This window comes from Tenebrio molitor, chromosome 1 (genome assembly GCF_963966145.1).
Source record: "Tenebrio molitor chromosome 1, icTenMoli1.1, whole genome shotgun sequence".
Taxonomy (NCBI): Eukaryota; Metazoa; Arthropoda; class Insecta; order Coleoptera; family Tenebrionidae; genus Tenebrio; species Tenebrio molitor.
This window is the reverse complement of record NC_091046.1, coordinates 8,888,421-8,913,764: the sequence shown is the minus strand read 5'-3', so window position 1 is coordinate 8,913,764 and position 25,344 is coordinate 8,888,421. Positions and strand designations below refer to the sequence as shown.

The following is a 25,344-nucleotide window of genomic DNA, read 5'->3' as shown; positions in this document are numbered from 1 at the left end:
AAGCTGCGACATCCGAAATGTAAATTTTTTGGTTTTTCGTCCGGTGCATGAAGGACAGCGTGTCCGGACAAGTTTCAGATGGAGTTTCAGAAGTAGTTTCAGTCGATTTCAGTGCGGAGTTGGACATCCAATCAGAGCGGACGCATTCACCTGGAGCTCGTCCGATAACATCGAGTGCAGGGCAGGGGTTCGCGGGATCACTTGTGTACACCGTGCAGCTAATTATAATAGTGTTCGGGGGGTTGGCACGGTGCATCACGGTGGGGGTAGAGGGGGGCGGTCACCACCGACCTCACGCAGTCTCCTCACGCTGCCGACGGCACCGCTGTCCTGCCGACACACACACATTGTTACACCGAACCTTCCTCCACCTATAGCCACACTTGCGCTCCGCACCTGGGCCTCGCTTCACCAGAGGACAAGCACTCGCTCCGGGAGAGTGGCGGCATTCCGGTGACAAGACCTCCACCAGAGGACGGCTGCGCTCCGGGTGACATTCCGGTGATAAGGATTAGTGGACCTAGTGTAAATCAAAGTGGACGGCGAGCATAAAACCGAGACTTGATTGCCCAATTAAAAACTAGTTGACGACGGAGCAGTGCTTCAAAGTGATTTTTACGGTTCCGCGATAGCCCCCCAATATCTCACCGGCGTCATAAATAAGCAATTAAGCGCGATGACCATTAGGTGGACCCCGCGTCAGGACCGTGAGTGATTTCGGCGGCGGAGAAAAGAGGCGCCATAAAAACAAACACCTGTAGCATTTTAAGAGTGGTTCATAATAAAAGTAAGGGGGACACGTCTTCCGAATAATGCCCGTTTTATTTTCGGGTTTCACGCGTGTTATCGACCACCAACATCGCCCCGGTCCCTCGGCGCATAATTAATTAATTGTTCTTACGCATATAGAGTTATTCAAATCGAGTGGGCCGATCAAAGTGTGGGCGTCCAAGATGGAGGACGGCTGGGAGTCCCACGTATCCCCCTTGGTGATGGGCGTGGGGATGGGCGATCTGCAGGGTATGGGCGAGATGCAGGCCCCGGGGCAGGAAATGCCCGTCGAGATGAACATGCCGCACCAGCACCATCAGGAACTGGCGTCGCATCCCGAACTCAATCCTGCCATTCATCAGGACATCGAGCAGGATCTGGGCAGGGAAATGGGCAGGAACGACATGCGGTCTCATCACGAGGGTTTAGGGGGACACGACGATTATTTTTCGCACCAGGTAGGAGAAACCGCAAAATGTCAACCCGATTACCCATCCCTTCACTTTTCACTTTTATTTGCCTTTGGAATCTACATGCATGATTAAATTCTGACATCCGAAAAGTTATCACCACATTTACGGAATTGTCCCTCCAAATTTTTATTACTGTATTCTTTAAATAACTATTTTTAAAACTGCTACTTTAAACTCTTATTTAAAAAAAAAAAAAATAAAATGCATAGCTTCACATCACAAATCTAGAAAATTTAATTTGGGACTTAACATACACTTAATTAAAAATGTATTTCGAAGAACTTTCTTGATTATCCTCGTCGGCCTCTGCGATTTTTTACTGTAACGTCCTCATTTTTAAACAAAAATTGGATTTTTGTTTTCAATTTATCTCTTACTTTCTTCTACTTCAGGTAAAAGGAAATTACCAAAATTGCATAATTCAATATAATCATTATTTTTCATGTATTAAAAAGGGGGCACGGTATCGAGGCCAGATTTATGTATCTCCCTTGAAAGTACTATTTTATATTACTTTTGCTAGACAGTCACTTTTTACAAGATATCCACATCGGAAAAATAAACAAATAAGTTACCAACAAAATAAGTTACCAAAATATTATAAAATAAATTTAAGAAGAAAAGAAAAACATTCTGAAATTGTCTACAATGGCGTGGTATATTTTTAACTAATTTTTATTGAGCTTGTAACTTGGGGATAACTAATACAACAAACAAAATAATACAACCAAGAAAGTTTTCTTTCTTAACACAAAATTACATTAGCTGTCAATTTCTATTAATAAATAATAAATCATCTTTAACTCGTTGAAATTGCGTGGCAGCAGAAGAAAATTATAGAGATGAAAAATATTCTATTGATTTTTCGACTGTAGAAGAACTTGATCTATTACCGTGGTGTTGCTAATTCGGTAGGCGAAACGTTGCGTCGGAGTAAGAAAAAAACTAAAATCGGTATAAGCAGATAACACCATATCTGCAATTGAGTGATTTGATAATTCAACTTTTTAAAAATTTGTATATAACAAAATAATAGTAATTTTCGATATGAGTGCGCTTTCAGATCACTTTTCAGGTATAAAGCCGAAATTTGAAGCACGAGGCGTTAGCCGAGTGATGCAAAATAGGCAAAAAAAAAAATAAAAATGTATACATAACAAAATAAATTATGTAATATGTATTTCAATGGTAAAAATCCACATTTTGTTAATTTGAAAAAAAAAGTAAAATTTTTAAATTAGAATAGCTTTCTAAAAGTTAATTTCCATAATAAATTTCAATATAACTGACGTAAACAAACCTTTTTTTTAAGATAAACTCCGACCAACTTTTTCTTATTTTCAACTGTCACATTTATAATAAGTATGACTACATAATTGTACTGATTTATTTAGAATATTAGACCAAGGTCAGATAAGTTTTCCAAGAATCTTACTCTAGAAGCAGCGACTTTGTTATCTGTAAATCTGGTAAATAGGTGTAATAACAAAGGGCATAGGCATAAATCAGAGAAAATCTTGCGCCGACCAGACGTAAATGTCAACCTTAAGCTGTCACATCGCCATCAGGATAAAAGAAAAAATCTAGTATAGAATGAATACAATATTAAAAGTACAAGATAACTAAGTAAGTGAATATGTAATAGAAATATCAGCAAATATTAAAATAAACAGGACAGTAATTTATGATATCCTTTACAATGGCGTGATTACGATAAAAACAATGTTAAAAATGTATTTCAATTGGAACTACATTTTTGAGCCTATCTTAGTTTTACACGCTCCAGGAACTTGAAATAGGTGCAAAAAACGAATCTCCTGTATTAGTGGGGGCCCATAAAAAATGAAAGAATTTAGAGTATTCCAAGAGATCTGAAAGGGAAAGTCATAAAAATGCCAACCAAACTCTCTAATTCTAGATTAATTTTCGGTATCATTTTATTATGATTGTCAATTAATCCGAGGTACAATAAAAATGTTGTGTGGATGAGATTCTGATGTCGATTAATATTCCCGGTCTGATCCTTGAGTCAGAGCCTTGAGGAGTCAGCTCGAAATATGTTTTGATTGGACAAGCTCTGATGGCGTGTCCTGAATTTTGGGTCTCGCCTTCTGGTACCCGCCGCGTGTATTGTCTTTAATATTAGATGAACTGTGCTGCATTGTTGATTAGAACACACATGTTGATCATAAGATAACATGTGGATGCCTACGGAATTATTTAGCATGCGACTTTAATTATTGTATTTTTTATGCCGATGACCTAGTGATACACTCTTCGATTTCGATGCATGTTCAACACTTTCCAGGAAACAGAAAATTGTACAGAAAAAATGTTTAATTGCACCAGATCTAATAGATATCGCCTGTGGATGTCAATTAGTTCCTCTATTTTTGTTTACCAATCACCGTTGCGTGATTTTCTCGTGTTGTTCAGGGGAAGCGGTATCCTACATCCTCTGCCTTTTGTTTTCTCATGTGCAATAACTGTCGATCGTTGAAGAGCTGAAAAATAATTCATGCAGCGTAAGATTTGGTACGCAAAAATGATAAAAAGTGTGTAGATACCATCTGGAATTACCGGTAAGACTACTTGACCCAGATTTAGATTGAAACGATTTTTTCAGAATTTGAAAATAGACCAAAACAAACCTGAACAATTATGCGTAAGAAATTGCACAATATTTTTACATAATCCGCATTGACACTGGCTACAAGTTGTACTAAGTTGCTATTACTACAGAGTTGTCTTCAAATACATAAAAGAAATAAATCTTTATTGCATCAAAATGTTACAAAAATTTACACTTGCCCACATTTTTTTGAATGATCTTATACCGCTAAAAAGACTCGACCATAAGTAATTTCCACAAATCTATTATATTGGGTGTAAATGCACTAAATAATAATTAGTATAATGAGCATTTAAAAGTTTCAATAAAAACCAAAATACTCCAAGGAAAAATCGAACATTTTTAATAAATATAGAATTTCATTATCTTAAAAGTGTAAATATTTATAATTAATCAACTTAAGTACATAACATTTTTGGTTTACAATACAAAAATTTCCGATAATAATGCGGAATCTGGAAAAGTGCCCCGAATGCTTGCAGCGTTTCCACGTTGAATAGCAAAAATGTTTCAATGAAACATTTGTAAAATTTAATTATTTTTTAGGAATTAGCCCAAATCAATCTGTTCCTTACTAAAATTAAAAGGCGGCATGGCATTGAGGCCGCCAAAGATTTTACTCCTTTGGGTTTCAAGATGTCGTTGACAAACAAAAAGATTTGTGGTAGTAAAATAAACAAAAAAGTATTACATATTAGAATAAATCTAAGAAGTTTTCCGCTTTGCAAATTTGAAGGACAAGAATAGTAAATCGTCTATTGTTTTTGATAATATTGATATGGCATGATCAAATAAATTTCAATATCAAGAGTGCTTTGGACTGCCATTCAACAAATGTATTTAAACACTTAGGACAGATCACATTCCAAAACATTCTTGATCACACGATAGAAGCAAAATTAGATCTGTCAAAGAACCAGTACATTTGATATAATGATTCCAACACCCTTAAAAATTATTAATTAGCCATAGTCGGTGGGGCCTAGATCAAGGTAATACAGCGGCTGCTTTACTATTTTGAAAAAGAAACAACTGAAATGCAGCTCATGATCTTGATCCTGATGGCTAAACACATCTCGTATTGATTTTCCTTTTTTTCCCTAATGGTGTTCTTCTATTGGTAGCAAGCAGCCAATCATAAGTACTCATTCGTTGTCATTTTTAGTATGGACAAACGTGATGAATCCAAGTTTCAACGAAATTTTAAGCTTGTAATCTTGTATTAAGCAATTGTGATATTTAGGAAGTAACCAACATGTTTAAAGCTAAACCATTGTTCAGATTTTTAGGTCACCTATAAAAAAGCTAGAAAGCTCTGGTATAGATTTTATTTTGGAAATGTTTATCGTGACGAATCATGATAAGCTAAACTAAGATTTTTTGTTTTAAAACAATTCCGGAATATCTGGATATCGTATTATAATGTCCAGAAAGTTTTCTGTCAAATTTTGGAAAATTTAGATCAGTCCTTGGCCACTATTACAAAGGTTCAGATTTTCTTAATACATACTTCATTCATACCACCTGGGATTCCTTGCCCAGAGATACTCTTTTGAAAATATTGAAAAAGACAAACTTTATTGAGTCATTAACTAAAATACAACAGCTGTTATACTCGTAGTCCATAAATGATCATTTGGAGACAAAACGTTTTTTGTTTGTCAGTCAACTTCTTCTAAATCTCTTTTTGAAAATATGTAAAAAGATATTGCTAAGAAGAAAAGGAGTTGGCAATATTCTTCATTTTTTTAAAACAATTAGAAGAACAAAACGATTAGAACGATAACTTTCTATTTTATTTTTTTTAATGTTTTACGATTTTATTGTATATTTTAAATTCTTGTTACAAAGAAAAGATTATCATTTTGCCTTTTACGTATGTAGAAATATCGTTTGCAGAATTCATTACACTGAAAATTGTGTTCTATGTTACTGTATATTTTTAACTAAGTTATTTTATTTTTATTTTTTTGAGAGCAAATAGCAAAAATCTTGATCAGAAAATTTTGAAGACACCCTTTACGAAATCTGTCTCTAATCCATAATTTATTTTGAAACTAAATTTTTAAATGTCGTCTGTATAAATTCACATAAAAATATCTCCACCAGCAAGAATTTGATTTAGTTAATTTTGATTAAACCAAATTGAATTTTGTGTCAGATATATTTCACTAATTTTTACGAATCTAACCTTTAAACTATCAAAATAAGCACCATCGGCATAATATCTTGACTATTAAAAACGTTCATATTTCAAAGTTAATATAGACATAATTTCCCATAATCACAATAAAAATAAATTATATTAAAAATTAATTTTATAATATGGACAAATTATGATACTGTCATGCACAACAACACATATTATGTTTAAATTATACACTAAACTATTTTTCCATCGAATTTACTACGCATTAATTTTTTTATCACTTTATTCATAATAGTATAATTTATAACAATTATACCACAATAATTTTAGAAGAAAAATTTCAATTGTCAGTCGCTAATCTGGTTGCTAATGTAATAAGATTACTGTTATTGTCCCCTTGTAGATTCGCCGACTATCAGTCCTGAACTATCAGATCTGGTTTCACATGGAGCTCCCTAATAATTTTATTAAAAAAATTACAACAGTATTACCGTCGAAAAACACCACATAATTTGTTGTAGATCTAACCGCGACCGTGTTCATAATGGCATCTTCTAATTGCCTGGGAGTTATTACCGAAAACATTTACACATGTTCGTTTCAGCCAACAAAACTAGCTACCTGTCACAAATATTCTTAATTGCTTTTTAACATTTGTATAATAATAAATAGAGAAGTATAAAGCGATGTTATCAGTAACCGTCGTATAGTTTCACGGAACTGCCGCTAATTTAAAGCAGTTTAGACGTAGCAACATTTAGTTACATGTTACCAGTAATTACCCCGTTCGTTCCTATATTAAACTCCAAACTTGTTTTGTATTTTGTGCTGGTATAATTTCAACGTTACCACTCAACTTTCTTTGATATCGGGGGAAATTATTGTGGTTAACTGAGGAGAATTTGTGTTTTACGTGGATGTGGGTGGTTACTTAAGTTTTCACCAAACAAGCTTCCCATTGTTGGAGTTAACAAACGTGTATCGGGGGTTGTGGGTGTGCAATTTGCCAAATCGTCTAATGGTGGAACGATACGTGAATGTCTTCAAATCTATTCCCACTTTTATTTCATTTGTGGATCTAGTTTAACATTATTGCTGTGTAATAGGCAAAGATTTTGTTGGAATTTATTACACATCACTTTTTGTAAAAGAACTAATTAGTTGTGTAGTCGGCTTTTTGTGGTGTGATTTGGACATCAAAAGAGTTTTACGGAAACATGCTCCACGGTGAGACCGGCTTTTAAAATCTAATTATTTTCTTCTTAATTTTTGATCATGTCTGTGCTCGCAACATTGTTACATTTACATGTGTGTTGTTTATTTTTTAATTATAGGCTCATTTCAGCCCAATTAAGTTCAACAAACATCCAACAATTTCCACGACTCAAGGAATAAATTACTCCCAAATTTTTTTCCGATGTTTAATCTTGTAATTGGAATCATAAAAGTCCATAAAACTCCTGCATGTAGTTAGCACACATGTAATTAACAGATGAGCCAAGCAATTTCTTGAACCTCACAGACTATCTGTGGAGATATCTTGGCTTTTCTTGACAAGAAACGATTCATAATTGAAACAAATTTTCTTTTTATTAAACTTTAATTTTTCTAGTTTCATTTACATATCTTGTGCGTATTTCACACATACCCCACATGCGTGTGTCATATATTCTGTAAAATAATTTTCCGAGCAAGGGTATATACAACTTCATTATAGAACCAATTTAGAAAACTCGCATGCGATGATTAAATTAATAATAAATCTTTTCAGTTGTTGTAATAAAATTAGCTTACAGGAAAGAAACGTCTTGTCTGGCAATAAATTATATTATATTTCATGTGTTGGAGCGAAATTATATCTGTAGAAATTTTTCTAAATAAAAGTGCTTGTAAAGAGCTACTGGAACACCTGTTCTGACCAAAAGCGTCAGGTAATGCTGGACAAAATGTGAATTAAATGTGTTGTTTGAAACGTTTTAATCTGATTTGACATAACATTGAACTTAGGAATAAAAATATAGCGAGCAGCAAGCGTTGAATGTCAATGTCTATAAAAACAGGAAGCTATGATAGGTGCGGATAATTACCTATTTTTATTAAAATAATTAGAATAATATTTTTAGCGGAAAAGTGTAATTAGCAATGTGTCGTAGATTTTGATGATAAAGTTTTATAAGAAATGAAATTGCGTTGGGGCAATTTCATTTAATTAATTTGAAATAAACACCACAAAAAGTGCATTAAATGGCTACATCATATCTTAAATCCTTTTGTTCACATTTTGTAAATACATATTACATATCAGTTAGTTTAAAAAAAATATTTTTTTTAAACAAAAATGAAGAAAAAAGACGACAGTGACATCATGTAATATGTATCATGCGTTCAAATGAAAACCTGGGCTGAGTAGGCGCTGAAAAAAGTAAACCATTTGGAATTGTGTAAGGTTTGAATTTCCGGCCGTTTGACACGAATGACATTTAGGTATTTATGTTTAGTCGGTACATAATTGAACATGTTTGTTTTAAGGCCTTAGGTTTTTGCTTCGAGAAATGGAATGGCTAGTTATTCTATTTTTTATTACAAAACATTGCTAAGAAAGAAAAAACAGAAAGATATTTTGTTTATAAATTTTAGGTTAGCTGTCAACATGCTCTAATTACAACTGTCAATTTACACTTTAAAAAAAACAAAACAATTGGCAAACACTTTCCCAGTCCAGGATTTCATTTGAACGCCCGATAGTTATGAATGAGGTTTCATAAGGAGAAATAAATAGAATTTAACACCGCATTCTTGACCAGATTTCAATATTGTCAAAACAGCTAATATGCAATCTGCAAAAAATGAGTAGACCTTGAATACTAAAACAAATCTTTTATACGAAAAAACGTTCCAATCGGTGCTTTTTTGCAGGAGTTATCGTGAGCGAAAGTAATTTCATAAAATTCAGTGTATTACCAAAAGTACTACTCTAATTGTAACCAAAATCAATAGGTCCAAAGCTCCTACTAGGACAAACATTCTGTATGAAAAAGTTGTTACGAACCAATAAACAGACGGACAAACAGACACACAGAAAGGCAGAGACACAGACGATAAACGACTTTTTTACTTTTTGAGCAAGAATCAATCAGAATTTAATCTTAGACACGATTTTCGACACCATACTTCCATTTCTTTGCCGAACATGGAAGTCGAATGAAGATATCCAAAATAGGTTCACAATTTGGGAAATTTTGGTGAACGTTTTCTTTAGTTTTATAAACCTTGAATTGTTTTTTGAGTTAATGAGATAATGTTATGAGTAATTTATATCCCAAAAAATGTAGATTGTAATTCAGAAATGAAATGATAATGAAAAATCCTGAAAAATATAGTAACTGATAATAATAATTAAAAGTGTATCAGATTTTTGTGTTCCAATTCTAGAACTTAAATATTTAAACATTAAAAATAAACAGACACTTCTCATGAATAATAAATGAACAAATCTATTAACCAGAAATCAATAGAACAAATATTTCTTTTCTTCTGAGCAGTATAATGCACATTTGTCTTAAAGATTTGTTTAATTTTTTTTTTGAAAATCCATTGTCTGTAATAGATTTGATTAGAGTACTACCTACTTTGAAAATTAAAGAAAAATCATAATTGAAACAATTTACCTACACCTACTTTCTTATTTATTCCTTTATTACCAATTTAAAACATGGTCACTAACTTCTATTATTGATTTAAAGAAATCTTGTTGTCATCAGGATTCTTTAATTTAATATTCTTAATACAAAATACGGTGCGATTAATTAAAAAATAAATCGAGTCGGCGTGTTACCTATGGCAACCCATGCTGTAGCATAGGCACCAAAGCAAACTCGATTTATTTTTTAAATGATCGCTCGGTATATATTAATTAATTTAAAGATGCAAATTTTCTTATGATTTCCTGAAATAAAAATTCCTCTATAATGTAGCGATTAATTAATTATTATTTGAATCTATGAGAAACTTTCAAACAATAAAAAATCAAATCTTTAAAATTTAGCAAATAAAAATTTCAGTAAACAACGTTAATTACCTGCACAGATGAAATAGAGATTTTATATTATTTTTGATTGATTTATCTTTCACGGTATGTAAGATATAAATTAATAATCCCACGATTTAAAATCAATAGCAACAATTGGCCAGTTGGATATTTCGTTTTTTCGTCATAATTGTTTCTTTATCAGAGAAATAAATAGTAAATGATAAAAACATGTTTTTCTATTCCAAACCAAAATGTGATACATGTATATTTATCTAAATTTATATTTCAATTATCAACAGTTATCTGAAAACTTAATTTTTCAGTATGATAAGTGATAACTATTTAAGAGCCGCAGTTAGCGATTTGTTTGCTTTTTCGAGCTAGCCTTTTCAGTCAAATTTTACCGGGCGTATCGTGCAAATCGCCTAAAATAAATGGAAATATAAATGGTCTTGCGGTAGAACTTTCAGGCGTATTAGTTTCGAATAACACACCTGTCACCATTTGGATTAATGAAGTTGTGTGTATCAAGTCATTATAATGTACACCATCGGTAGAGGCGTATTTGTAAAAAGATTCGAATCAATATTCCACGTACGTTTGCTGTGTACAAAATGGAAACTAAAATCGAAACACGCGCCAGTGTTCAGCCACGCAGATTGTGTTCTATTGTCCCATCTGTCATACTTAGGTAATTCCATATGCATATCGTGCAGCTCCGACATAATCGAACACAAACCGCGGGACTGTCACGTTTTCTTTAATTAGTCATCGCGAGACAGCTCGTCTGATGGATTTTAGATTGTACAAACGCACATGGCGATTTACTAAATATGATAGGTGAGTTGCACTATTGCTTTTGGCGGCTTCGAACCTACCTCCAAGCGCCTATGCTGGACGTGTGCACGAAACAAACTGGTTTCAAGAGAAAATAATGGCCACGAGGCAACCAAATTAGAATAATTAGTAGTGACCACAACGAATCATTATTTTGCCATTGTGTCCGACAGCGAATCAAAAGATGACGAATCGGACGAAAACATTTTGGGAACTGCTAGCATTCGTGATTTGTTGTGGGACCACTGATGCGTAAAATTCCTGTGGTAGAACGGCTCGCACGAAAAATCTACAATGGAGGTTAATGACGAGGCTGTGAGAAAAGAGGTGTCAATAAGTACGAATAGACATTGACAAGTGAAGGATTATGAAGATGTTGAGATGTTGATGGAGTTGTTGTTTGTTGTAAAAGTTAATGTTAGGCTTGTAGTATAGCATTCCAAGAGACATTGAGATTGTGGTTGAATCGAAGATTAACAGTTGCTATTTTTTAATATTGCTAAATGCATTGCTCAAGTAGGTGTTTTACACGTGTAAACACTTCCCCATAAACGGATTATTGCGTGTTACAAAGCTAGCATTAAAAAACAACTTTTCATATTATTTTTACCTTTAAGAGTACCTAGTATCGTATCGAAAAATTGCCCTACATTTAAGTAAATGGAACAGTAAAGTCTAGAATGGTGCGTAGTTCAAAGTTTCTTCAGTAAATAAATTGATTGATGATGATGATAAGTTGATAATATACTTTTCCTCGATTTAGACTTAAAATATAAATAACAAAATGTTGTAAAAAGTCGGCATTGAAAATAAACACCTTAAATAAAATGATATGAAAGTATTTTTAGTTGATTTAGGTACATTTAAAAAATGTTTATTCAAGCGGTCGAAAATCGCGCCTTTGTGTATCTCTATAGAAACGGTTGAAGTAGCTTTTTTTGTAACCGGACTTGAAACAGTTCAAATCCAAGGAGTTGAAATCTCCACAGGCGGCTCGACCGAGTCAAATGTAAGGTCATTTAAAGCATTTCTCACGATTTATTTATCAGTAATTACACGAAATATTTAATAGTTAAATTATTCCTATTAAAAAAAGTCTCTAAAAAAAGCGAAATTACAAAATTATTACCCAATATTTAACCGCTGCTACTCTGGTGTAACACGACTCGCCCAGGTGCACAGATGACACATGTCAAAATTAAAAATAGTAAGACAGCCGTTCAACCTTAAAAATAGTATATTAAAGAACGAGTTTTCTATGGGACGAGTGCGCCAATGCCCTTATAAAACGAGTTTTTTATGTTATTTTTTAGAATTTGCACCCTTATTTTAATTTTTAAATAAAAAAATTAAATTTTCAAATTCTAGGGAATTTTGTATTAATTGGTAATTCAAGGTAACGGATGCAACTACATCTACAACAGATGTTAAAAAGCAGAATTTGAATATTAATATTGGAAATTTTTTGGTGTAAATGACAATAATACACTGAAATATTGATAAGAATTTTCTTGAAGATCTATTAAACCACGAGTGCTTTAATAGATAGCCATAAACGACACCAAATTGAATACAATAACAGACCTATTAGACACGCAAATTCTAAAAATTAACTTTAGATCCTGTTGAAAATAAGAAGGTTTTCTTGTACTTCATCCAGTTGCCGACCTCGACTTCGTCTCAGTCTTCAATCTCCGGGCTTAGCACAAAAAGACTCACTTTCACTCTTAATGATATAATCTACTATTTCGGTAATTTGAGTTTATAAACGTGTATTACTCTTTTCGCACTTGTTTGCAATAAAAAAGATCACAAGGGTTTCTTAAAATTTGTAAAAAACTCAAAGCTCAAAAATACCAAACTTCCCATAAAATCTTCGCAGAATGTTTCCTCCACAATGCTTACTTGGATATGACAATTCAACCCTCTAATTTTTTTCTTTGAGGCAACATTATTAGTCAAAAATATTTAATACTAATTTTACATCAAAAAATCAATTTCTTTTAATATGAATTGTGATTTTACTCTTGAAATGATCCATTTTTCTCAACAATTTGTTGTCTTTTCTCCTTAACCATAATTAACAGATTTTTGTGATGCTTCTTACAAAAAATTTTTTAGGCATTTCATTAATTATTATTCCTTTCCCTTCTTGAGCTCCCCGACAGCTATACCAAACATTCTTCTTCAAAATAATTGGCTGCATTTCTTATATGCAAACCACGATTCTCCTAGTCACGAATAGCTTCTCACTCTTTCCATAATGAAAGACAAATTAATGCGAAAAAAAATCACGAATTTGTGGGCCTTCATGAAATCGTTTTTGTTCAAGAGTGTTCCGTTAGTACCAAGAGAAACCTACTCGTGTAAGGATAAATACATTTTTAAAAACCTTTTTCCTTGCAAATAAAATGTTTAATGAAAATTAATGTACGTGCATAAATGGTCTCCTTAAGTTAATAACCGTTTATTGCAAATGAATGGTTCTTTACCTTTGTGGTTTTGCTAATAACTATGATTCAAACAAATTAAATTGGCATTTTCTTGTTTTGAAAACTATAATCATGAAACTTGTATCTGAAGTGGTGGTGGATGCTTTATACTACTCCTAATACATTTTTCTAAAAAATACTCATGTCAAATCAAGCATTTGTCAGTCTCTTTCTTCGTTCCACAATAAAATTCAAACAAATTGAAGAACGGCTTCCTATGTTGTGTCAATTTACTCGAGTTTTAGCGTTCGTTTGTAAATTTTTAAAATGAAGATAGGAGAATATGGCGTGGGTCGCATTTTCAAGCAGACTTGGAGATTTATCCGATTCAATAAAAAATGTTTAAATGAAGTTCCCATCGAGCGAGTAATTAAACGATTTGTTAAGTTAACGATTGCGGCCGTAAATCTAACGTCGGTGTATCAAGATGCCGAAAGTTGCACTATTTCTGGCAAATTCCGCGTCGGTCTCTACAAAAAAGTGCAAATTTGAGGAAAGTGAGTGGCAAATGTAGTTTTGAATAAATTGGGATAATTTACGATCCATTATTTTGCAAGTTAGTGAGAAATATGAAAATGAAAACGTAGTTATTTACGACGACATTTATGATCCGAGTATGGACATTAAGCAAATGAATTGGCTAATGAAAGAAATATTGGCACTTTCGTATTAATGTATGCGCTTAAAATACATATACCAATAGTCAGAGATAAGAATTTATTAATCGCTATTCGAGGAGGAAACAAGAATATTAATTTAATATCTTCTAAAACTCGTTTCAACATCTCATCTATAATTTATAAGATAACGCACGATATAAATATAGACACCTTAAAGAAATCGAAAAACTATAATTTAACTAAATGTCGATTCTTGTTTTTGCGCCGGTGGTATTTAGTAAAAATTTGTCCTCGTTAAAAAATCGTTATGTGAGGTCTGAGCTTTCTTAATTTTCAATTTAAATATACATAATGATATACGACGCAAGGATTGTTTTGTTTATATTCATGAATGCGACGAACCTCTTGGTCTATTTCTTTTTCTATAAAGCAGATGTTAAACGTCATATTGACTCACATTTCATTAATTATTTCGAAGGATGCTAATCTATTTTCACTCTAATTAGTTCCAACATTTTCATCTAATAAATATCCTTTTCCGTTTTAGATAAGCCACAATTTATGATTCCTGGCGAAATTGAGAAGCCATTTGGGTCGGTGCAATACGTGTAGACGCGGCTTTAGCTTAGCGGCGATGTCTTAAAACACATGGTCGAAAACGCAATTAATATTAAAAAAATTAATATAGATGTGGTATTTGCGTTCCAGGACTGTCCGATATCCTTATAAAATGCGGAGGTATTTGTTAATCTTGATTTGCTCCGTTCTGAAAAAATATTATGAATACGAAACAGATTAAAATGATTCATGTTAATAACCGGAAATTTTTAAATAAGGATTTTGAGACGTATATTTCCATTTTTACGGCACTAATAAGTCAGAGGTATGTTATTTATTTAAATAAATCGAAATCTCTCATCTAGCTGTCGTAGAAAATTATTTAAACAAGTCTGAGATTTTTGTGAAATAATTGTTTCGATTTCATCAAATTATATTAAAAAAAAATAATTTTAAAATAAATCGTGAGTTGTTTTATAGATTGCATAATCCTTAAATTTTTGGATGTAATGAAAGGTTACGCTGACCCAGTACGAATTAATGAGTATGTTCGAGTTATATTAAAATTTCTATAAAACCTGTTTATGTCAGTTTTATTCATTTATGATATTATTTATTGATATTTATATGCATTTTAAAAGAAATTACCTACACAAATGTCCCATAATTTGTCTCTTTTTTTTAAATTAACCGTGGATCTTGATAACAGCAATCAGTGTTAATTTTGTAAATTAGCCTCATTATTGGGGATTAAAAATTTGAATTTGTAGAGATAACAAGATACAGCAAAAAATGTGTTTGAAAAATATTTAGTTCACGATGAATCAATCCACATATTTATGCGGTTAAAAAAATGTTGACCATACAATACTAAAGTAAAAAGTAAAAAATGAGCAAGAACAACCAGAGAAAAGCGAAAAAAAAATCTCTATAGAAACGGTTGAGTAGCTTTTTTTAAGCGGACTTGAAACACTTCAAATCCTAGGAGGTAAAATGTCCACAGGCTCGACCGAGTCAAATGTAAGGTCATGTGAAGCATTTCTCACGATTTATTTATCAATAATTACGCTAAATATTTAATAATTAAATTATCTCTTAAAAAAAACCTCGACTTCGTCTCGGTCTTCAATTTCTGGGCTTAGCACAAGACGACTTTTACTTCTACTCTTAATGATATACATAATCTACTATTTTTTAATACTTACATAGATATGCACTGAGCTTCAAAAATAATAATCTCTTATCGTCATAATTTTGTAACACATAAGTTTTTGAAATATCGCATATTCGTGTTCTTTGACAACTTTCTTCGGCGAAGCTAGCGCCAGTGGCGAACCTGGGGGCCTTCATTAAAAATTCCCTTGTAAATAAAGTGGTCGAATATTAATTACTGCTATGACCCCTTAATACGCGGCTAGTATAACAATTACCCAGCCATTATTTCGTCGTTAAAGGGGTTCAAATAAAGTGCTATAAGTAGGTATAGTTGCTTAAAGAAGCGCAGGTGTCCATTGATTATTTGAAGTCGACATGCAAGGGATGTAGATACGTGTCCACTCCGGAAGTTGGTTAATTGCGTCAATTCCTTCCACACAAAACACGTGTGTTAAACGTCTACCCATGGGAAACTTCCAGCCCAAGAACCGGTAAAACGTTATAAAATATGGCACTGGACACAAACCTAGTTAGTCAGCTATTATGAAGATATCGCCGGTAAAATAATTATTTTTAATTGAACACGCCGGGTTTAAGGTTCACGCTGGACTCTATAAATAATTCGCTGTGTCATATTAAAAGTGATTTATAGACTGGTCAGTATATCGGGCGCATATGTGACCGAGTCAAGTCAATCAGTTGAAACCCACCCTTAATGTCACATAAAATCGCTGCTACTTAACCTATGTCAGCCATACAACGAGACTCGTTATTTTGCGGCGGTCTTCCAAAAACAATGGCCCTTTATTCGCGATAATTAAAATTATTTTATAGTTCGGAATGCCGATCGGTGTACACAATGGCCGATCATAAATTTGCAATAATTCTCGTGTTTTCATGACTCCTTTCCGTTAAATGCATAAAAATAACGACCTCGAAATACATACGGGTCACCTGCGTGAGAGCCCCGTAGCCATAAATACCTTGGAGGTGTTTGTTTATTAAGCACATATTTAGCAGAGCGCTTTGACTCCGCTCACAATTTATCACACATTGTCCAGGAAGATAACGTCTTCAGGAATTGATTATTGCAACATTTTTTTTCTTAATTGCCACAATTAATTAAATCGATGTAAATGTAACGTTAATGTGAATTCCATGGTAGTTTGGGGAGTGTAATAAATTCTCCAATTTCCATATTATTGACTAGTTGGCGACCAGTTTGCAAATGTGCTAATGAAATGTCCACCTGTGCGCAAAATTTGCCGGAAGATTTATTCCTTCTTTTTGAAAACTGTCTAATTTAATGGCTATATAGAGCGACTGGCACTCTCTCACGAGATTCTTCCTTCAGAGTTACAAGGAAACATACATTTTTAGACACTCTGAAATTTTTGGATACTTAAATAAACGCCAAAAACATTTCAACACGTTTCGAAAACATTCTGTATATTTGCAAGTTCTTGTACGATATTTCCATCAGACACCAGCACCTCCATGTCGAGGTAATAAATTAAAGTTTGCACTGTTAATTGCATTTGAACTCGCGCTCCCTGGACTCAGCTCGAGTCAAATTTAAGAGTTGGAAGTTAGTTTTTAATGTGGCTTTTATTTATTGACTGGACGGGTAATTTTGTTTAATTTCTTCATGGAAAGATAATAATAATAAAATTTTCCCTTGTCGGATAGATTAATTTAGTGCTTAATGTTAAATGAAATGATGTTGGTTTGAATATTATGGTAATTAAAAGAAACATATTATGTTGAAACAGCAGAACCCATCACGAAATTTGTTCGAGATGTGAATATATTGACAGTCATAAAAATAAAATGTGTGATACTCATAAAATATTATGTAATCAAAGCCGCCTATGTAATTTTAGTGTTTGTTGTTATTTTTCGGACATGGTGTCTGCCGTATTTTTAATGGGTACGCCCATTTCTGGCTATATAACTTTATTTTTATATAACAATAATAAAATAAAGAGTTATGAATGTCTGCTTTGTCGAAGAAGCGAGGCCGACGATTGGCTCGAGAGATGTGATTCTTCCACCAGAGGTTTAGAATCGTGTAATAAAAAATTAATGAAGAAATAAATCATATTCCTAAAATGTTTTGGAAAAAAAAACAAAAAGTGTGCAACTTCTTCAAATTGGTTACAAGATTTAGAGCAATATAATGAAAAAATGAATTTAGAAATTTAGGTTTTACGAATTTTATATTACTTAAATAAAAAATATAGAATTTCTTCAGATTTGTATTTGTCTAATCGTAAATAACATTTCGAAAATTTGCAAATGAACTACAATTAAGTGAAACTGTTTTTAGTTTTACAAAATTGTTTGGTGACTACCTGGGGCCTAATTATTTATTTTTGTACTTTCGCGTGTGGTCAGATTTTTACCGTTCTGTTAACAACATTAATTAAAATAAACGATTTTTAAATCTGATAAAAATTCTTCACATTTGAAAATTTTAATAACAGAGATTATTAATTTTTATATATTTATTAAATTTAGTTCATTAACTATGTCACATTTTCCATATTTTTTAATTCTCTTAATGGTTCTATATCAGTTTGGAGATCTATAATTCAAAATGTAATTATAAATTTTGTAATCATTTATAACTCAAATCTCCAAGCCAGAAGAGCTGGAAATAAGATTACTGATTGTCGAATTTGTTAAATTACTCTTCGATCAATTTTGCTTCCCTGGATTATTGCGTCAATTGCAAATATAATTAAAATATTTATACTAAAATAAAAAAAAGTGGAATTTACAGTAGTTACGCAGATTAGGAAAAAACCAGAAAGAACACAAAATGCAAAACCTTACTGTTATTGTACAAAGAATGAATACCAAGAGTCTGGTGGAATTGCGCGGTTCTACAACAATTTTCTTTCTGCGACAATTTTATTGTGTCGAACTACATCGAGCCGCTGAAACCGTCAAATCAGATGTCAACAGTCAAATGTCAAATTATGAAATCTTAGTGACAGTTGTGAGTTTGATACCCTTTAGTTGTTTTGCTTGTGATTTTCTTCAGTTTTTGTATATTTTAGTTACTTACTGTTCATCTTACAACAGTCTTTATTAAAAGTCATTAATGGATTTACGCAACCTCTGTTGTTCTATTTGCTACCACATATGCTACAGAGCGGCAAAAACCAAATATGTATATTCGAATTCCACTAGAAATTGTTTTTATTGAAAAAAAAATCAGGAAATAAAATACAAATTTAGAGAGAAAATAATTCAATTAATAATAATATGTATTTAAAAAGTAGGTAGAAGTTGTGTGAAAGAATGAAATTGTTGAATGAGGAGGAGAGAATAAGCTAATTAGGTAAGAAACAAAGTGAAGAAAGAAGATAAAAATTAGCATCAAAGAAATAGTGCAATTAATATCCTATACGTAGGTAATAAAAAAATTGATTTATTTTATTGTAATTCTAATTTTACATCAAGACACAACATGATTGATTTTATTGAGTTAAGTAGATGATTGCTTTTTTTATAAAAAGTGTGTATGAAATAATATTTAGATTTATCGACAACATAGGCAATTAATTAGGTAACGATAGCACAAAATATGCATATAAATCATTCTGAAATTGATTAAATAATGAACATGATTCTATATTATTTTCTGATGAGTTTGAATCTAGAGACGGCCAACGCAGACATCTTTATTTTTGAATTATTAATAATTATGTATTACATTTCAATTTTTATTTCTATGAATTATTTGGAAAATACTGGCAACAAAGGTACTATCTGGTTGAAATATGATTCGTTATTCGACAAAGATATAATGGTTCTTTACATAACAGATCCATAAAGCAACATTTTTTTTCACACACGAGCGTAGCGACAGCATTGGCTCTACAGAATAAAATTATAATGAAAAAAGATTATTATTGATAATGATAACATTTCCAAATATAAAGCATCAAAATTTATGTAGTTATTTACGGTAAAAGATAGATTTCTCCAGAAGAACCTGAAGCAAATGCTGCGGTTTCAATTTTGAAATTATAACTTTGAATTTTTATTTCATTCACTTCCTAAAAAGTTTTTTAAAAATTATTAAATTATTAAAATTATATTAAGAGATAGATAATTTAAAGGGTGGAGATTAATCTCGCGTTACTGAAGTACCCCCAGTCTTAAAAACGCCATTTTAACTCCCTTTATTAATTTGTTAATTAAATCGTTTAAGATTTACACTACTGTACTGTACTGTAGAACAACAATAAATAATGACTTCCACAAAAATTTCTAAAGGCAGTCGTACTACAAGAAAAAGAGGAAAAAACCGTGTTCATTTTCCAAAAGGTATTAAAACGCGCATATCCATGAAACAAATTAATATCATTGTGAAATTTTGGACATTCCTGCAAATCCTGTTCCAATGTACCACCATTTGCCGCAATCCATTTTTCCAAACGAAATCTAAAATTATTGCCAACGTTTTTCAACATACCTACATATTTTGCTTCTATGAACGTAAAGGCTTGTCGAATTTAAATTTAAATTATTCGGTAATTTTATTTCCAGTAATTTATTCTTCATTCACTACAATATTTATCTTCAAAATTTTACAAAAATCGGTGCACAAATAATAAAGATTATAAGACCTGAAAATCTTAGGTGGGACACAAATTACGATATTTTTGTAGTCATGAATATCACAGAACATGAACAAACTAAATGTTCAGCACGAAATTTAGTAATCTGAGTACATTTCAGTCCGTGAGTTTAGTAACCCAAAAAATATCATTTCTGTAATGAAATGTTTCTACCATTTTTTAATCACTGTGTACTTTTTTGCACTACACCAGTCTAGTGGCATTTATTACAATTTTCATGTGGAATAATTTGTGTAATATTATGTCTACGTAGTTCTTTAATTACAATATCATCTACTGCAGCCTTTTCCTGAATACTAATATTTTAACATTTAATAACTAATGGTCTAGTGTGTCACTATTAGCAAATTTTTGTTTATATATTTTTAGTAAAAAAAAAATTCTTAAAGTTCATGCCTACGGCGACGTCACCATTTAAGGTAAAAATGAAATTTCAACTTTCAATAAAAATGTAACAATTTTGGACATTACGGTGTGACCCCACGGTTTCGGAAACCGTTGCATTTTAATAACACATTTCGTAACGGAACGCCCCTCGTGTATTTCAACCTAATGAAATGTATTGTTAAAAACCCCATTTGTTCTTGCGGCTATAAATTTTGTCTATTTAATTAGTTATAAGTTAGCGTCATGCATCTTATTATTACCTACTGGAATTCCTAGATTAACACACAAGGAAACGTAAAACACGTACATTACCCAGACATAATTTTAAAAGGGGTTATTTAAATAATGCAATTAAACGTGGCCATTAAAATAAAACTGCCGTCGCCGTGCCCGTATACACTTATTCGCAGCAAACATTTTCTGCGAACTTGAACGTCCACGAATAACAATGGCGTTGTTGCTTTTAATTATATAATCCGAGATAAAATCAAAGTACTCACATATCTGGAATGATTGACGGTTAATTATTTTAATTTATTACGTGATTATTATGGAAATTGACCGAAGTCGGTCATTACTTCTATAACAATCGGACAATTTCCCTAATATCTAATAACATTATCGCCCGATTGGCGCTTTTCATGATTAAAAAAAATTCACGGGAGACTTAAAAAAAATGTGACAAGACTAATTGGGAGCCCGAATTATGTAATTATTATGAGCGGTGAAGACGGTAACGTATGCGCACTTAACGTATCCAGACTAGTTAATTGCTTTTTATGCAAATTTTCTTAATTAATTTTAATGCAGACATGTGTTAGCGTAACGTCTGCGTCTTAGCGCTGCGACTAGCCAACAAGCAAAAATTAGAGCATTTTTCTGGTCGTGCTTGGCATTAACATATTCGCAGATTGCACTTGATGCAAGTCTGATAAATTGGCTTCTTGTCCATCAAAATCTTTCGATTCCGTATCGACCAGGCAAGCATTAGTAAACAATGACACGGTCGACACTATCTGTTATTAGAAGAATATGTAATACAATCCGAGATGTCAGTACCCATATAACGACTTTCGCACAATTTATTTTGCAAATTGAATGGGTACTCGGACTATACAGACCACCAGATTAGATATACAGGATTCAATTATCTTTGGATCTGGTTGGAGATATAATAGGTGGGGTAACTGTAACTTTCGCGGCGGACATAAATTACTTACGTAAGATAAACATGTTTAAAATATTAAATGATTATCACTACGATCAGGCATTATTCCATGTCCTATTAAAAAAAACTTTATTTATGGTCTGATCTTTGGTTGGGATTTTACTATTTTTGGGTTTAATCGTAGGAGTTTATTTCTATTTATTCGGTAAAAAATCAAAAACAACTTTATCAATTCGACAAATTTTGGCACTTGAAGAATCTGCTAAAGACTTCTTGATTTTGTGCAATGGAATTTTAATTTATAATTAGGAAATCTCAAATCACACTGCTTACAATTTGAAAATAATTAAACAGTTCAACAATGAAATGCATCATTATAATTAATTTAAAATCATACTGAAAATCATATTACATAATTGCTCTTATATTTTATTTTCGTAGCAAATTTAATTAATTTGTTTTTGCTTATAATTTACACAAGTAAAGCCATTGACTTTACTAAGATCGTCAAACCTAATTGCTTGCAAATGTACGAAAATATAAGTATAATATTGTTTTATTATCAATCACTTTCTGCTAACTGTTTGTATAATGCGCACAAACGCGTTTTATCTCATGTCTCTCTTCCACATTTTAATTAGCAAAAGTGACCGATATTGTTACTTGTTTTAGATTTGCTTTCAGCAGAGCAATTCGTGTTTATTTGTAGTAAATCGCTTCAAGCGTGCTCTCAGTTAATCCACTCTAAATTCGCTAGCTCTCGATTAGCGCAGAGCTGGTTGCAGACAAGCTTGGAACAATTGACTATAACAAAATATCTTATCCCAATCATAGCTCAGAAATGAGAAATTAGAGTGCATAATGGTAATCGTCACAGATCATAGAATCTTAGCAACATGTTTTTGTCAGATTTATTGATTTGTTTCGTTTCATTTGATTCAGAAATGATCGTGTAGGGGTCAAAGACGAAGATACCAATGGATTGACTTCCATTTGTTCGGCTTCACATTTTAGTATTGTGCATTTAACGATTTAACTCACTGACACAAGAAATATTAAGTACATATTTATTTTTCTAAATGTATTTTGACAGCTATGTCTAATAAAAATTTTATTGGTGTGTTTTAGATTTTCCATTTTGCTTCAGTCAAAAACGTAAGTGTTTAATATAGTTTCATTGTCATATAACTATTTATAACTAAGTGGGTTGGCTTTATTAGTCATAAATGAAAACAAACCTCGATTGTTAATTTTTCAGTTTATGAGTTACTATAATAGATCGTTCAAATTATCAGGCTAGTTGTATCCTGACTGGGAGCAATTTTTATAATTTTTTCTGCAATAAACTTTTCAAGCGGCAGCGCTTAAAAACGGGGACAATCATTAAAGTGACGCACTTTATTGGGAATTGTACAATTTTTGCACCATGTAAATAGAAGTCGAGCCACAATAACTCGATTGTCTTATCGAGGCTGCCATTTATGGCAAGACATTACATGAGATTACTATTAACTACTCACTGCTCAGGTTACGGGCTAAGTGTCGCGACAAAGTAGAGAACGCAATTAACTTATGGACGTCAACATGACAACGGAAGGCCACTTTTTGAGGAGTAGAATTGGTTTTTTAATATATTTAACGGGCAGGCTTGTTTACAGAAGTGAAACTTTGTATCAATAATTGCTAGGTTTTTTATAATCAAGTGTCTCAGGTTGTCACAGTCACTTTTTCCTTCAACTAACGATACATATTAGCAAATAAAGTGGAACAGAGTAAGTAACTGTCCCATTTTGAAAGACATCATGATAAAGCAGCCAATTTAAGTAAATCAATTGGGTACCAAGCTTTAAAGGAAAATTGAGTTTTTAATCGTTTTTATTTGATTGAAAGTTGATTAAAATAAATTAATGAAAAAGTTGTTTATCAGTGAAATAAAATATGAAAATATGAGCGAAGTACTATAAAGATATATAATTTTGCAATAATCTACCGTATTAGGAGTATATTTTTCAAAATGTATTACAGCGAATTTAGAAAATATTTAAAAACTCAAAAAGAACACATTGAGAAAAATTCATCAGCGGAGGATTTCTTTTTTGGTGTGTGGATACAAATTTTTCTCAGCTTTTAGGTGTAGTCAAAACTGAAGGTTTTACATTATCTGGGTCCATTATTTCCCAGATCTTGACCAATATTGGTACCAAGGTTAGTGGGCGGTCCAAAATGTTTGTTTAAATTTAAAATTCAGTTTTTGTTACGCTGACAATCAGTAAGATTTAGACCTGCGTTTGGTGCTGGCCTCTTGCATAAAATTGTTCCATTTAAAAACATGTTTTATAGTCGTTCAAGAACGTTATAGTATACTTTAACTTTAATAATGAGATTATTATTTGACACCTCCTACTGAGAAAAGTACCACTTAGTTCAACCGAGACTGCCTAATCCCGCCGCCCTCTTTTCCAACGAAGAGATACAAAATTTAAAGATGTGTTTATTTACGTCCGTTATCTGCTTCTTTGTTAAGCTAGTTCTTTTAACGATAGGGCCTGCAGCATAACGTTAGAGTTTTTATATAAGATTATAAGTCGTTTGAAATAAAAAAAATACTAAATAACTTAAGTATGTTTTCTTACATTACAGTGAATTTAGATGTAATTTAGATGATACTTTCTTTGAGTAATTAACGACACAATATGTAGTAATACATAATTAGAAAAAAAAATCGATTTTTTCGAAAAAAAAAAGCTCCGACAGAAACACTATTTCGAATATTTTTGCAGTCGTCGATGGCTTAGAATGGCGTAAAATCATCAGCAAATAGTAAATTTTCGGTGCAATATTCACGATGTTATTAGTAAATAAGAGAAATAGTAAAAGGCCCGAATTGAATCCTTGAGAAACGCCAGAGATTGGTCTAATGATGTCTCTTATAAAATTGTGATATTTAAATTCAGTCAATATTCCTTTTTTTAAAGGAATTTACAGCAACATTGTAATGGGAATTAAATGAAAGCTGAGTATCTTCAGGTTTATTATTAATATGCTCGTTATTCCAAAACTATCTGCTGACCCACCAAGCTTATATTACAGAGACATATGACGGAATTATCGCAATTTTAACTAAAATTTACATTATTATGAAACGTATTCATGTATTGTACAATACCTAACATAAATGGTAAAATTTTGTTGGCAAAAATTTTAGTTTTTACGACCAAAATAAACAAGCTCGAATAAATTTGTCGTAAAATTTTGTCCAGCCAAAATTTTGATATGATAGTCCAACGGCTATTTCATGAATAAAACTACACATTCGTTTGCGACCTCGATGTTGGATTAAAAATCTACAATTATTTATTATTATAAATATTGAAGTACAATTGATTAGTTGCTGTTTAACTTCTTCGATAAACCAGA

The 25,344-nt window shown here is 32.1% G+C and overlaps 1 protein-coding gene across 2 annotated transcripts in view; it reads left to right on the top strand.

Moving 5' to 3' along the window:
• The first annotated feature begins 308 nt into the window (after window positions 1-308).
• LOC138125217 (homeobox protein caupolican-like) overlaps window positions 309-25,344 on the top strand; it is an 82,448-nt gene continuing 57,412 nt past the window's right edge. Inside the window, exons 1-2 of one of the 2 annotated variants that reach the window (XM_069040422.1) lie at window positions 309-1,229; window positions 23,056-23,082. In XM_069040422.1, coding sequence (XP_068896523.1) covers window positions 954-1,229; window positions 23,056-23,082 — 303 coding nt within the window. In that variant the 5' untranslated portion in view covers window positions 309-953. The remainder of the gene's footprint in view (window positions 1,230-23,055; window positions 23,083-25,344) is intronic. The other variant, XM_069040431.1, reaches the window with a different exon arrangement.